The following is a 13,610-nucleotide window of genomic DNA, read 5'->3' as shown; positions in this document are numbered from 1 at the left end:
GGCCTGTTTTACGCTGAATTAAGCCATTTAAAAATAATTAAAGTAATAGAATATGTTCATCAACGTATCTAATACAGCCTATGTAAATTTCACTGCACGAAATAACCATTTCAAAAAGAAAACGAGAAAAAACCAAATTGACTCTAAATGATCTAATATTTTGTCACTTTTATGTAAGGTGTGGCATCCTTTGATATTATATTTTTTAAATACCCAGGCCTTCTTTTACTACCTGATAATGGTATTTAACGAATACCGAACTCGGGGTCCACACTACAGCGCGACGTCCCGTCACGAAACGCGACGTCGCCTGACAGGCGGCCGAACTCCATACAAAAAAAATGTCGCACAAATCGCGCTAGTGTAGAAACAGCGAAAAACGCGTAATCGCGCTAGCTCTTTTACCAAAGTTTTTTCGGGTGCCGAAACGTAAACAAACTGCTCTTCAACAAGTAGGAGATGATGTGGAAATATATACTTCCTACGGCGGGAATTCAATAAAAAAATTTAGCCGAGTTTGCGCCCCAATGCGATACATATTTCCACATACTCTGCTACCTCTGTCGCGCTTGGAGTGCGCGATTGTTCTGCCGGAATTGGGCTACTTTTGTAACGGGACGTCGCGCTGAAGTGTGGACCACGAGGAAGAGAAACTGTTTTAAAATTCTCAAAATTTTAAATAAATTACATAAAACGGACGATCCTCAGAGTGGGGTAAGATGCACCGGCCGAGGTGTGGTAAGACGCTCTAGCATTCCAACACATTGTAAACAACCCAACGAGAAATTTTGGCGTTATTTTGGGGTAAAAGAATTCTCTTCAGAACTGCCCGCTCTTCTTTTCAGAACCCCTTTTTTACCCCTTCTTTTGCAGAAGATTTCCTATGCAATCTAGGCGTAAACCAACTTCTGAAAAGAGGGGTAAAACAATTCTCTTTATACTTGCGGGACGCCTCAAAAGAGAACGCTTTTGACGTGATTGTGCGTTTATAATATCTATTTCTGACTATACGCGCAAAAAACGTATACCCATTCGTAGTAGATTATATGAGCTGAGTTCAGGATATCTTTTCTTTCCCATAATAATTATTTTCATGCAGGAAAATATTTTTGTTTGTTTTATTGTTTTGATATATCGATAATAATAATAAATTATCGTCCGGTTCGGAAGGCGATCAGGCGAAACATCCCGAAATGGTCCGACCCCTCCTCTGGTTCGTGCTGGCAAACAGCGACCATGCAGGCTCCGTCGATGTACGATGTGCAGCACCACTTTGTCATGGCCAGTGAAAACACGTAGAACGCGTTGATGTTCGCTTGAAGCCGCTTCTTCCTCCTTGTCGAGACACTGAAATGTGTGAAAAGCGCGGAAAAATCATCATCAGTAAGAACTCTGCTGTGGGTTCTTACCGCGTGACTACATTAGGCGCACCATACCAGAAACTTGGTACGGTGGAGCTCCAGCGTACCATACCAAATGCAACCCAGCACTTCTGGGTTGGCTGACGATGGTGTGCTCGACAGAGCTCGATAAAGTGCTCGACTTTTCATATTGGTAAGAACTTGTCGAGCAGTTATCAGTTAATTTGTGGAGAGCGTCAACTATTTCGTTTTGAAAGAAGTTATACTGCATTCAATCCGTTGAAAAAATTATTCTCATCTTTTCTAAGTCGTGAAACAATGTGGTAAAACGAATCTTATTGATATTATTTGCCTGTAATTACCATCTGTAACCGTAAACTGCTGGATTCAGTTTGAATACATAAGGTGAGCAGGACAAAGCATAGGGTTAGAGTGAGAGGTTTTGTGACTACACTTGCAACGCTCGATTCTGACAGAAAAATAGGTTTTTGACACTTGGAGCGTACCAGTTTTTTGGTATGGTACGCCTAATGTAGTCACGCGGTTACACACGTACTTACTGTCTGGTGCGAGTTAACCCGGCCCCGGTTAACCACCCCGAGTCGGTCGATCCAAGCGCTGCTATTGAACACTGGCCACCGATACTATGTTACACCCGGTAACAACGGCTATAAGAAAAATCTAACAACTAATGAAACAACGAATACGCTGGTAAAAACACGGTCGAATGCTTGCTAGTTGGCCAGACTTGCACAGCAAACAGTAAACAGTAAACAAACAAAGGTTTGACAGCCAGTACCTCTTTCCACTGCGGTGCCTCCCAAAAAAAAAAAAAAATATTGGTAGGTTATGAGGAGTCCATGCCTACCAAAAATACACTTGGCAAGGTTCTTTTTGGTAGGCATGTATACCTTTAGTAGGAAAGTGCAGCAATGTTCTCCTTGGGAATGGGGCAGGACGCGCGGGCATTAAAACAAGAGCAAGTCGCACGGTGCCTCCAGTATCCACGCATTGTGGATTTAAATAAGTCTTATATTAAACATGTCATGTGAGTTTCATAGCAACGAATAGTTTTTAGTTCTTCATATGAAATTTGTGTTAATTTTTGATGATGTTCAACTGTGTTTTCATACCACAGATCATCTGGATTACAAAACGTCAAATTTTGACTCTGTCAAAAGTGCTATCTGCAAGGTTGATGTAATTGTAAAGGTAGGACTAAAGGGGGTTTTATAAAAGGCCAAAAACAGAGAACAGAAATTCAATAATTGTTCGGGATTCAGCAACAAATTTATACCCAAACTGTCTTTTGAATACTACATCACAAAATTCAATCCAATGTGGGTTACATGGGCTCAGTATCGGACTGCTTATTCGTGCCTCTGCATAGACTAACCTTTCAACAAGCAACTTTGGTCCATCTCCTGCTTGTTTTGGGTCGTCTTGCCCCAAGGTGTATAAATATAGAAGGTGACTTTATGTCGCTTTGGAAGGGGAGCCATCAAGATAAATACACACTATAAAAGGTAGTGGAATGTAGAGCATTTTGACGTCTACACTGCAAAAAATCGAAAAATAGCTTTTGACAGTATGCTGATACTCAAATTGGGCGGGAATCGTCCTTAGAAGATAAACAAACAACAACGCTTGAGAACCAAACACACCGATTCATCAATTGCTTTCATTTTGTTCGCATGGCAAATGTTTAAGTCACCTATTCAGTATTTAATCATCTTGGGTGCCATATTTGAGAAGAGTTGTGTCAAAAGCCCAATCCCTTTCCGATACCCCCTTCCCCCCAAACGAATCAAACCTGATCCGAATCTGTCCAATGGGGCTCAATCCTTTGGAATTCGTATAGGGATCGAATCTTCCAATCTTCCAAAAACCGATTCTGCCAACACTATCTTATTGTCTCGTAATCGCGGAAGGATTTCACGGAAAGGATAGTTGCTCGTAAATTGTTATCATAATGGCTGCTATTCTGCGTCGATCGAGCTTGCTGTTGGCGGATATTGCCACCAAATCGTCCCCTAAGGTAAGCGTAAGAAATTAATCCAAAACGCACACGTGGACGGTCAATCAACAAATTTCCTACATAAATAAATTTTTATGTAATATATTGTTAGTCACTTGCGTAGGAATGCTGTAGTGGTTGTTTTAAAAATAGCACTATATAAGAAGACATTGAAACTAATCCCTCCATTCCTGAATACACAATCTACAAAGTAGCAAAAATCAGGGATTATGCAATTCCACCTACCTTGCACCCTTTTCTTACACCCGTTTCTATCATGAACTGACGTTATTTTGCCAAGCTGTGACGTTACTGATCATGTGTTTCTCATGATTTATATATAAACATAGCAAAAAAGTTTTAGATCTAATGAAAATTTTATTCACACTACAGGTATTATCTGGTGGATCTCAACGGCGCCATCTTAATGTCCAGGAGCATGTTTCGTATAGCTTCCTTAACGAAGCGGGCATCCCAACCCCAAGGTAAGAAAAATGTATTTATGTATGCCTTATCACAAAAGCAGTAGACACTACGTGAACAAAATCAATTAGTTTTCAACTTGATTCATTTTCTTTCCCTGCTTACTGCGTTTCCCGTTGAATCGCGAACAAAGTGCAAAGTTGAATTTTCATTGTGATTTTTTTTTTCTCATGTAGATTTGGTGTAGCAACATCTGGTTCCGAGGCCGAAAAAATCGCAGCTGACTTGAAGACTAAAAATCTTGTACTGAAGGCGCAAGTTCTAGCCGGTGGTCGTGGAAAAGGCAGTTTCAAAAATGGGCTAAAAGGAGGTGTTCGTGTGGTGTTTTCGTAAGTATACCATGCATATTTGTACATAGGAATTTTTCTATGTTGTAATGTTACCAGCAACATCTAAATGTACAAACCATTATAGACCACAGGAAGCTAAGGAAATTTCGAGCAAAATGATTAATCAGCTTCTTGTAACCAAACAAACTGGTGCTGCCGGGCGTATTTGCAATTCGGTAATGGTGGCTGAACGGAAGTTCCCTCGTCGTGAATTTTACTTTGCTGTTATGATGGAAAGAGCCTTTAACGTAGGTCATATTGTTTCAAAAGCCACGGACTACTGAACCTTATCGAGCTTACAAAAGAGCATATTTGTAAAATTCCCCCTAGGGCCCAGTTCTCATAGCTTCTTCGCAAGGCGGTGTAAACATCGAAGAGGTTGCGGCAGAAAACCCAGATGCGATTGTCTACGAACCCATTGATATTAACAAAGGGTTGCAGAAGGATCAAGCGATCCAGGTAAATTTTATGAAAAAGATATATGTGTTAAGTAAGTTTTTTCAAACACTCAATTACGATTCTAGGTCGCTAAGAAGGTTGGACTGCAGGACAAACTTGAAGAAACAGCTAAAATGCTACTCAATATGTACGATCTGTTCGTGAAAAAAGATGTGCTATTGATTGAGATTAACCCGTATGCAGAAGATGCCGCGGAGACTTGTGAGTAGAGCGTTGAATCCTATATATAACCATTATAACATGACGAGTGAGCGTAGTAAAATTGAATTCCCCTGTCACATGCTACTATATTTCCTTAGATGCATACATACTCCAAAATCGTCTTAGCCTGTGTCAAAGTTGTCACTTGTAAATCTGAATTTTAAAATTTTAAACCTTTGGTGTGAAAATATTCTGATGTTTTGTGGCTTGAAAATCATACATACGTTAGATTACCGTTATTGCAGTAATCATATTTGTCATGTGACATGTGTTTCGTCTGTCAATACGATTTCCACTTACAAACGCAATAAATATTATAGATATAGTATTGTTTTTAACATATTTTTCGTCATTCTTCCCATATGCTATCAACATTGGTATTGGCATTGCCGCATTGGTATCGTGTACATAAAATTATCACTAATGAACGGAAACAATATACGATCCCCTTACAAATTATGCGTAAAACGTGTCTAACTTGCAACAAACATTATATGAACACATCTCATTGCCACATCGTTAGGTGAAGAGTGTAAGTAACTTTTATGATATAGCCCATAGTTTCCGGTATCACCACAAAATCTCACAGAAAATCAACGATCATAGCAAAACCCTAAAGTTCGTGTTCATACATTCCATTCCCGAAATGATAAAATTTTACGAAAGCAACGAACACTTGTGGATCGTTTATTTTTATGATTTTGAGGCCGATACTGTGTAACGTTGTGCATGATTAAAATTTATTTATTGATTCGTTTTGTTACATCTTTAATTAACTTTAATTTCTCATCAAATAAAGTAAGTTAATTGGAATTACCTTTCGGTTTTAAAGAAAGCATATTTGAAATATAGTCGAAAAAAAGCTAAATATTAAAATTAAACTTTGGTTTGTGATACCGATTGTGAAAAACAATCAATCCAGTCAAAAATAAAAGAACCCGGTTGACAGAAATTTAAATTGTTGCTGCTACTATGTAGTTCCAGCAAGAATCCCAGCAATCTGCCATGGAAAAATTTGCTGTAACTACATGACAGCTGTAAAAAATTTGTCAACCGGAAAGTAATTTTATGTACAAACCCAACCAAAGGTGTTAACATATCTCTTGCATGTTTTGTTACTCATTTTCATTTCTATTGTTTCCTTTTCATTTGGTTGTATGTTACTCAATTTATTTGCGTCTTGTCTTTGTTAACATAAGTAGCTTTTACTCTGTTTTATTTTTTGGTGTATGAGTTTTCGTAATCTTAAAAAATATTGAATAATTCAATGTTTCCTTTCATACGTTGTAATTCAAGATTTCGCTCTTGATGCTAAGATGCGCTTCGATGACAATGCCGAATTCCGTCAAAAAGAGCTATTCGCAAAGCGGGATCTCACGCAGGAGGATAAAAAGGAAGTGGAAGCTTCCAAATTTGATCTGAATTACATCGCCCTGGACGGTTCAATCGGATGCCTCGTAAATGGTGCTGGATTGGCGATGGCTACAATGGACATCATTAAGCTGCACGGTGGCGATCCAGCTAATTTCCTCGACGTTGGTGGTGGTGCGAGCGTGAAAGCAGTGAAAGAAGCTTTCAAAATCATCACATCCGACCCGAAAGTACACGCAATCCTTGTTAACATTTTCGGAGGTATCATGCGTTGCGACGTAATTGCTGAGGGTATTATTCAAGCTACGAAGGAGCTCAATATAAAAATGCCCATCATAGTGCGACTGCAAGGTACTAACGTGAACGAAGCGAAGGAACTTATTAAAAAATCGAAGCTACGCATCCTGCCCAAGGATGATTTGGATGAGGCGGCAATGTTGTCGGTGCATCTGGCGCAGATTGTACATCTTGCCCGGGAGGCCCACTTGGACGTAAGCTTCGAATTGCCCGATTCCTATGTTGTCTAAATTTTAATGAATAAATGATTGAGGTGTGCGAACACGCCAGACAATTAAAAAATATTAATAACGACGTGCATGTGTCAAGTAACGATACTAACTCTCACTATCTCTATTTATAATTTTTTGTGAATGTGTTTCACTCCGTATATCATATCGGCAAAAGTCATATGCAACAAAAAAAAAAAAAAAGAAATAAACGCACCATTAGACAATGTCTGCTGGACAAGAGATTGAAACGTTGTAAGAATGAAATTGCTGATATCAATAAAATTGAATAAACGTGGAACACTAATGACAATCCAAATTTATTTTATTTCTGTTTCATGACTCACAAAATTCCCCTTCGATTTTTAGGTGCAGTCACTCGATTCGTTAATCTAACTTTACATACCAATTATGGAAACTCCTTTTTGCTTATGCTAAGTTATTTTCTTGGGAGAGTAATTTTTGATCATTAAACAACGTTATGTTATCTTCATTATTTGCGTCGCAAGGATTCACTAGCAGTCGGCGGAGGTGGTGGGCCACGCTTTTGGAGGTCCTCGAGATGTCCTAAAATCATTTGTGTACGCTCTGGTGCAATGTGGTGCAGCACCAGGTAACGCCTGTCGTTTTGCAAAATGTTTTCCACCTCACGCAGGTGGTTCGAATTCTCTCGATAAAGCTCCAGACTTTTATGCGTAAGAAACTTACACTCTTGCAATAGTTCACGGAAAGCCAATTTTGCATTTGTCGTTTTATCTCTGATAAAGTCACGAAATTCGCGTTCTCCCTGAAAATTCGACCAAACAGGCTTATAGACAGGATATTCCAAACTCGTGGTAGTAACATGGCAACTAGCGAAGAATACTTACCCTTTCGCTACTGTTGTATTTCAAGTAACGCGGATCGTCACGAATAAGTTTCTTTATTTCCTTCCATTGGGACGTCAGTTCGAGCGACGGAATTTCTTCTAGCATTTCGCGGAATTTGTCCCGTTTCTTGCGCACAAGATTTGCAAGATGCTCATTAAAAAGTCTGAAAAATATTCAACCAAAAATAAGTACATGCTACAGCAAAATTTTCAAGTTTCAGCTACCTTACCTTTCACGATCGTCACGATCGAGCATGGCGATCAGTTCCCAGCGGTGATCTTTCTTTAGTAGTTTTTTTACTTCCTTCCATGTAAGATCGGCATTTCGTACCAGATCAACGAGCAATGCGTTAAAGTGCCGTATGGCTTCATCACGTTGATGGTGCTGGCGTTCTTTGTCGCGATCGCGTAAGTGGGTTGCCAATGTACGTTGAACTTCTTTTTCGCGTTCTTTGATGCTAGCCTCAGCTCGCAGCTTTCGATCGCGCTCTTTCTGCTGCCGCTCGATCTCGTCTTCGTCGGACGTGTTACATTCTTCTCCTTCGTCATCACCTTCGTTGTTTGCAAGAATAGCAGTTCCGTCCTCATTATTATTAACCTTTGCATTGCGACCAGATTCACGGTCATTTGATCGGCTTCGCTCATCTCGTGAACGTTCGATTGATTTTCTGTAGTTCTTATGTTCGCTCCGGCTATTTCTATCTTTGCTATCTTTTTCCTTTTCTTTCTCCTTGGCACGACGTTTTTCTTCCTTCAGCATCCTGATATGGTCCTCAAACATTTCTTCACGATCATGCTGCTCGGTAATAGCTTTGTATCTAATATCTCCTTCCAATCGTTTTCGAAGGTCACTAAATCGGGAATGCCGGTTGATGTCACTGCGCTCCCGTAACATTGCAATAAATTCTTTACGTGTCTATAAGATGGAGGAATTATTCATTATTTTGTTTATATTGGTTGAATGAAATGAACGAAGCTAAATTAAGGCAAAAACGATTTGCAACACAATCATTGTTAGTTGAATCAGTATCATTTTAATCGTCAAAATAATGATGAGAATGATTTTTTTTTCAAATTTTAGAATTCCCTTAATTTGTATAATAATTAATTCAATTAGGAAAATTTCTTGGATCTAACGCAATGAATGGTATCATCGCATGAATGATTAGGTAAATTTCTAGGATATAGGGGTGGCTGGGGTAATACGCACCCCTGGGGCAATACGCACCCCTTCCAATTTCCCTTGAAAGACGAGTTTTTAACGCGTAAAAAGTAGTCACTCTGTAAGATCAATCTAAAATATGTTCACCCTGTGAGTTTGGCAGCTCTACATCAACAGAAACGCGAAATAAACGCAAAACAAAATCATTCTCAGCTCAGACAGTTTTTGTTATAATGTGACGTACCATTCCGCTAAGGAATATTAAGTGCAAAAATCTATATTTACCCACGAGGAATACGAAATTTAGTGAATTGAGAATCAGTGCTTGAGACTGTTCATGAAAATTTCGGAAAGTATGCAGATTTACTCATATTTTAGTTGAAAATGTGTTCAACTATGAATGGGGGCAATATGCACCCAGTATGTCGGGGTAAAATGCACCAGTTTGTAAACAAACTATCTTTATTTGACGTTGGATGTTGCCTCTTTGTTGTGGTGCGTATTGCCTCTTTGTTATGGTGCGTATTGCCCCTTTGTTGTGGTGCGTATTGCCCCTTTGTTGGGGTGCGTATTACCCCTAGCACAGGTGCGTTTTGCCTCAACCAGATACAGATCGATCAAAAATTGAACTTTTTCAAAACTGAATAAATTACGATTTTCTTAGCTAAAAAAGCAAACATTCTTGAACTGGTAACTAGTTTGAACCTTTATGAATCCTATTCAGTGATAAAATCAACAATCAAGAGCCAACTTAATAGAAAATTTTATAGTTTTCCTTAAGGGGTGCGTATTACCCCATCCACCCCTACCGCAATGAATGGTATCATCGCATGAATGATTGTTGTAGACAAATACCAGTCGAAAGATGTAGGATAAGGTTGTCGACGATCGCTTTTTCGCATTGGGAAACGAGCGCGTATTAGGGTGAGCCACGCAACAGTATGTTTTCGACCGAAACTGCACTTTTATCCTACTTTGGTCGTTTCTAACACAATCATCCATTCGATACCTATCATTTTGGTAGATGCTAGAAAGCTACCAATTGACTAGTTAACCCGTTTGATATCCCACCATGAAGTGCTTTACAATAGACTTGCCGATTCAAGTAAACTAATTGATTAGCCTGTTGGTGATCAAATTGCTGTATGATATTGTCCTTTTTTGCCATAATACTCAAAGGTTTAACAGACTTGTCCATCCTTAGTACGTGATTAGAATTTCAAGCCTCACGTACAGGGAAGGAAAATGAGTTTGGTTAAGTTTTTGTCGCACGTTATGTTTCCTGCTTCGAAACACGTTCTTAAGTATTTGTAAACTTTTTTCATTATTTGACACTATTCGATGTACTTAAACCAAAGTGTTGCTTATTATTAGCAAATCATTGCTGATCACAATCACGAATAACACATATGCAAACTGACCATCATTTAATCAATAAAATCCTAAAATTTTTAGAAAAAAATATTTTTTCTTCGGTTCTAGACCAAAACCATACAAAAATGTAAAAAAAAAAACAGTGTGAAAATTTGTGAGCCATTTCCTCAACTTGGCAGGACTGTGAAGGGGCTAAAGACACATGGACGAATGCATGTCATAGCAATTTTAACCATTGATGTAAAGGTTGAGGAGATTGAACGGTTAACATACCTGTTCTTTTCGGTTCTGTTTTTCCTCCTTTTCGCGCTTCCTTACTTCGACAATGAACTCATTGAACAGACTTTCTCGCTCACGGATCTTTTCAATTACTCTGAAGCGCTCATCTTTACCAAATTTTTGAGCAAATTCACTAAACGATGATCTAGGTAAAAGAAAAATAGCAGTCAATTGCGACAACCACATCAACTTTGTTAAGCCTACTTACTTTCCATGCAAATGGGCTGATTCCATCAGGGCCCGAAAATCGTCACGCTTCTGACGCATTTTGTTACGTTTTTCGCGACGTTCTTCATCAGCGCGATCCTTGACGTACTTTTCGAATACTTGCTTGCGTTCCTTAGACGTCAGCAACAAATATCGCGGATCGAACACAATTTTATGCAGCTCTTTCTCCCATGTGCTAAAAGCAGAGACATCCTTTTCACGCAACATTTCGCGGAAAGACTTCATCCGCACATCCAACGGTATAAGAGTTCGTTCACGGGCAGCTCGCGCCTCGGCTTCCATTGCAATCACTTCTTTTTCCAGTTCATTGCCCGAACGCGAGGCGTTTTGCGTTGATTTCAGGGCAGTATCGACTTCTATCTTCAATCGCTTACTTGCATGGTCACCATTTTCTTCCCCACTGGAATCAGTGGTTTCCGTTGCCATCTTTCGAGTATCGTTGATATTTTTACTATTGTTAACAGTATGGGAAGCATCATCTCTTTCGGCAATAGCAGTTACCATGGCCGCACCAGGCGCAATCGTTAGTGCTTTGCTAGACACACTGTCCGTTTCTTTTGTTGCTGCAGCACTTCCAAGCAGCTCCAGTGGTGGAACAAGCACAGCCTTATCGACATCTGCCCGGTCTTTTAGTTCCTCCGGTCGCTCCCACACGGAAGTACGAGACGAAGGATTGTAGAAAAACACCCGACCATCTCCCGTCCAAACGACGCACCACGGTGTGCCACTTATTGGGTTGTGGTATATGGGACGGCTTTTATCCTGCGTTTTCATTACTTTAACACTTTCTTCTTCATCTTTGCGTTTCTTTTCTTGATCTGCCTTCCGTTTCCGCTCGTCCTCTGGAACTGACTTGTCATTTTTGGCCATAAACCCCAAGGGATCGAAAATTACACTAGTACCAGTGCCAACTGGTAGCTGCTGTAGTCGCATTCCGGAAATACCGTGCCCAGAGGAAGTCAATGGTGAAGGAAACTGCTGGATTTTTATACCTGTTGTCGATGTTTGTATAGACGACATGATGGGCAATTGAGGTGGAATTGGTGGTGCTAAAAATGGTGGCCCCGAGGAATTAACTTTAGCTTTCTGCTTAATGCTCCAAACAGTCAATTTTGCTTCTGTAAAATAGGATATATTGAAAGATAAATAGAGAAAAACATTGATGCATTCAATGCGTACATACTTTCGAGATCTCTTAATGCCTGCGGTTTCTCCCACACGCTTTCACCTTTTGAGGCGTTGTAAAAGAACGTACGTCCATCAGGCGCAGAATGTTCACTCCACACTTTCGCCTTGGCAACGATTGCAGGGTCAATTTCGTTCAATTTAATCTCAGTCATAGCCTGTTTGGCCACATCTACGGGATGATTTTGACCCATCATCCAAGCTTGACCATTGTTGACTGTGGATGGGTTCCACGGAGGAAAGTTAGGAAAATTTGGTGGTGGCATGCCGAACTGCGCCATCCCGAATGTAGGTGGAGGCCCGGAGAATCTTGGTGGATGAATAGCACTCTGTTGCAAGGGTAATGATGCAGTTGCATTAGAAGCAGGTACAACGTTCGTTACCGAGACAACATCAACGCCCTGTTGGTCTACAGTAGATTGCTGCGACTGTTGCTTATTTAGAACTTCTATTTCATCCTGTGTCATGATATTAACATTTGATCCTTCGGGGCGAGTCCATGTTGTCTCTCGGCTGATGGCATGATAGTAATACAACTTGCCATCAGTTGTTTTGGTTTCTACCCATAAGTCCTAAGCAAAATAAACATGTATATGTATACATTCATTAATAAAGCGGGCAAACATCCACACTAAACATTGCCAAAAAAAAAGTGAAGTATTGTTGATACTCACAGCAGTAGCGGGATTTTGTGTTTTTGATGGTGGGGTTCCAAGCAGAGAAGATGCAGCCACCGGGCTTGTTTTAGCAGATGTTTTACCGTCGTTATTTCCATCTGTACTAGATGCTGCAGGCGGTCGATGCATGAGTGGCTTTATTACCTGGTCACTTACTATTTCATTTTTCACTTCAGCGATAGATACATGATTTTCCCCTTCAGTACTCATGTTTCGCTCACGAACTCCAATTACACTGTGTTAACTTGGATAATTCAGAGAGAAAACTCAGAGCATTATTTTTCCAAAGCATCAACAATGTCGTGCGATATAGGGATCGATACAAATGAAAAGTGCTAAAACGAGATACGATAAGAAAATTATAAGGTGCACTAAGCTCTTCTGATTTGACGCAAACCCAGAGGGTAGAGTAGAACGTACTCTACCGTGGATTACTATCCAGGTAGGTTCATCCCGAACAAATCGCTTTGATTTTTTTAGAAAAAGAAAGGAAATTCGTTTTGTTTACGTTTTCAATTCGTCAGTTATTGATTTTCAAAAGTTGTTGTAATTTTTAATAGTGAGGAACAGTTCCGATTCGGCAGTGCATCAGAACGGATCGTTAGCAGTGCACGGGGTTCCTGAAATAGTTGGCGAAAAGTAAGGTAATCTTACGGCACGGCCGCATGGTGACGCCGAGCTGGAGCTCAACCCAACTAACAATTGACAAGCATCTTTGGAACATTCTGTCTGATCTTTAGAACGTTTTTCCACCTTCCAATAAACCGCTACATTAGGAAGTGTAACCCAGCCGTTTGAGTTTTGACAACTCATGGAGGCGGCCATTTTTACCGACGGTCAAACCCGGTGAAAAAGTATAGCGATAGAAATAAAAAAACGGTGATTTTAAAATAGTTTGTAGTTTCACTTGACGATCTTGCATCTCCCACTCTTTGGGATCAGCCACTGTATTTCCACCGGTCTCGCTTGTCATTAAGGTGCATCTACCCCAAGGTGTATAAATTAGAAGGTGAAGTCGTCCAGTGTAAAATGACATTTCATGACTTGACATAACACTTCTGGGGTATTCATATTGGTTTTGAGGGGGGGTATCGGGAAACGATTGGGTTT

General features: G+C 40.0%; 2 protein-coding genes and 1 long non-coding RNA gene across 3 annotated transcripts in view; 1 reads left to right on the top strand and 2 right to left on the bottom strand.

Annotated features, from left to right (window-relative positions):
• Positions 1-1,238: 1,238 nt before the first annotated feature.
• LOC131262568 (uncharacterized) overlaps positions 1,239-13,610 on the bottom strand; it is a 174,424-nt gene continuing 162,052 nt past the window's right edge. The window contains exons 2-3 of the long non-coding RNA XR_009178228.1: positions 1,922-2,029; positions 1,239-1,347 (exon numbers count right to left, since the gene is read on the bottom strand). This is a non-coding gene — a long non-coding RNA (uncharacterized LOC131262568). The remainder of the gene's footprint in view (positions 1,348-1,921; positions 2,030-13,610) is intronic.
• On the top strand, positions 3,280-6,996 carry LOC131262537 (succinate--CoA ligase [ADP-forming] subunit beta, mitochondrial). Its single transcript, XM_058264571.1, has 7 exons — positions 3,280-3,399; positions 3,772-3,863; positions 4,038-4,190; positions 4,276-4,438; positions 4,521-4,649; positions 4,715-4,850; positions 6,147-6,996. Exons 1-7 carry the CDS (start codon positions 3,334-3,336, stop codon positions 6,746-6,748), a joined length of 1,341 nt encoding a protein of 446 aa, XP_058120554.1. The 5' UTR covers positions 3,280-3,333; the 3' UTR covers positions 6,749-6,996.
• Positions 7,030-12,725, bottom strand: LOC131262512 (transcription elongation regulator 1). Its single transcript, XM_058264535.1, has 7 exons — positions 12,498-12,725; positions 11,822-12,395; positions 10,619-11,756; positions 10,405-10,555; positions 7,826-8,511; positions 7,597-7,759; positions 7,030-7,514 (listed from the first exon to the last, which is right to left on the bottom strand). The coding sequence occupies exons 1-7, from the start codon at positions 12,708-12,710 to the stop codon at positions 7,221-7,223; spliced, it is 3,219 nt and encodes a 1,072-aa protein (XP_058120518.1). The 5' UTR covers positions 12,711-12,725; the 3' UTR covers positions 7,030-7,220.

This window comes from Anopheles coustani, chromosome 2, assembly GCF_943734705.1.
Source record: "Anopheles coustani chromosome 2, idAnoCousDA_361_x.2, whole genome shotgun sequence".
Taxonomy (NCBI): Eukaryota; Metazoa; Arthropoda; class Insecta; order Diptera; family Culicidae; genus Anopheles; species Anopheles coustani.
The sequence above is the reverse complement of the archived record's forward strand: the minus strand, read 5'-3'. Positions and strand labels throughout refer to the sequence as shown.

What these genes read in the sequence shown, in the direction of transcription:
- LOC131262537 (XM_058264571.1), top strand. Translation starts at nt 3,334, where the DNA reads ATGGCTGCTATTCTGCGTCGATCGAGCTTGCTGTTGGCGGATATTGCC. An exon ending in GGTGTTCGTGTGGTGTTTTC is followed by an intron (nt 4,191 to 4,275) that starts GTAAGTATACCA and finishes AAACCATTATAG; the next exon opens with ACCACAGGAAGCTAAGGAAA. An exon ending in AGAAGATGCCGCGGAGACTT is followed by an intron (nt 4,851 to 6,146) that starts GTGAGTAGAGCG and finishes TTGTAATTCAAG; the next exon opens with ATTTCGCTCTTGATGCTAAG.
- LOC131262512 (XM_058264535.1), bottom strand. Translation starts at nt 12,710, where the DNA reads ATGAGTACTGAAGGGGAAAATCATGTATCTATCGCTGAAGTGAAAAAT. An exon ending in AACAGAACCGAAAAGAACAG is followed by an intron (nt 8,512 to 10,404) that starts GTATGTTAACCG and finishes TCCATCTTATAG; the next exon opens with ACACGTAAAGAATTTATTGC. An exon ending in AATACAACAGTAGCGAAAGG is followed by an intron (nt 7,515 to 7,596) that starts GTAAGTATTCTT and finishes TCGAATTTTCAG; the next exon opens with GGAGAACGCGAATTTCGTGA.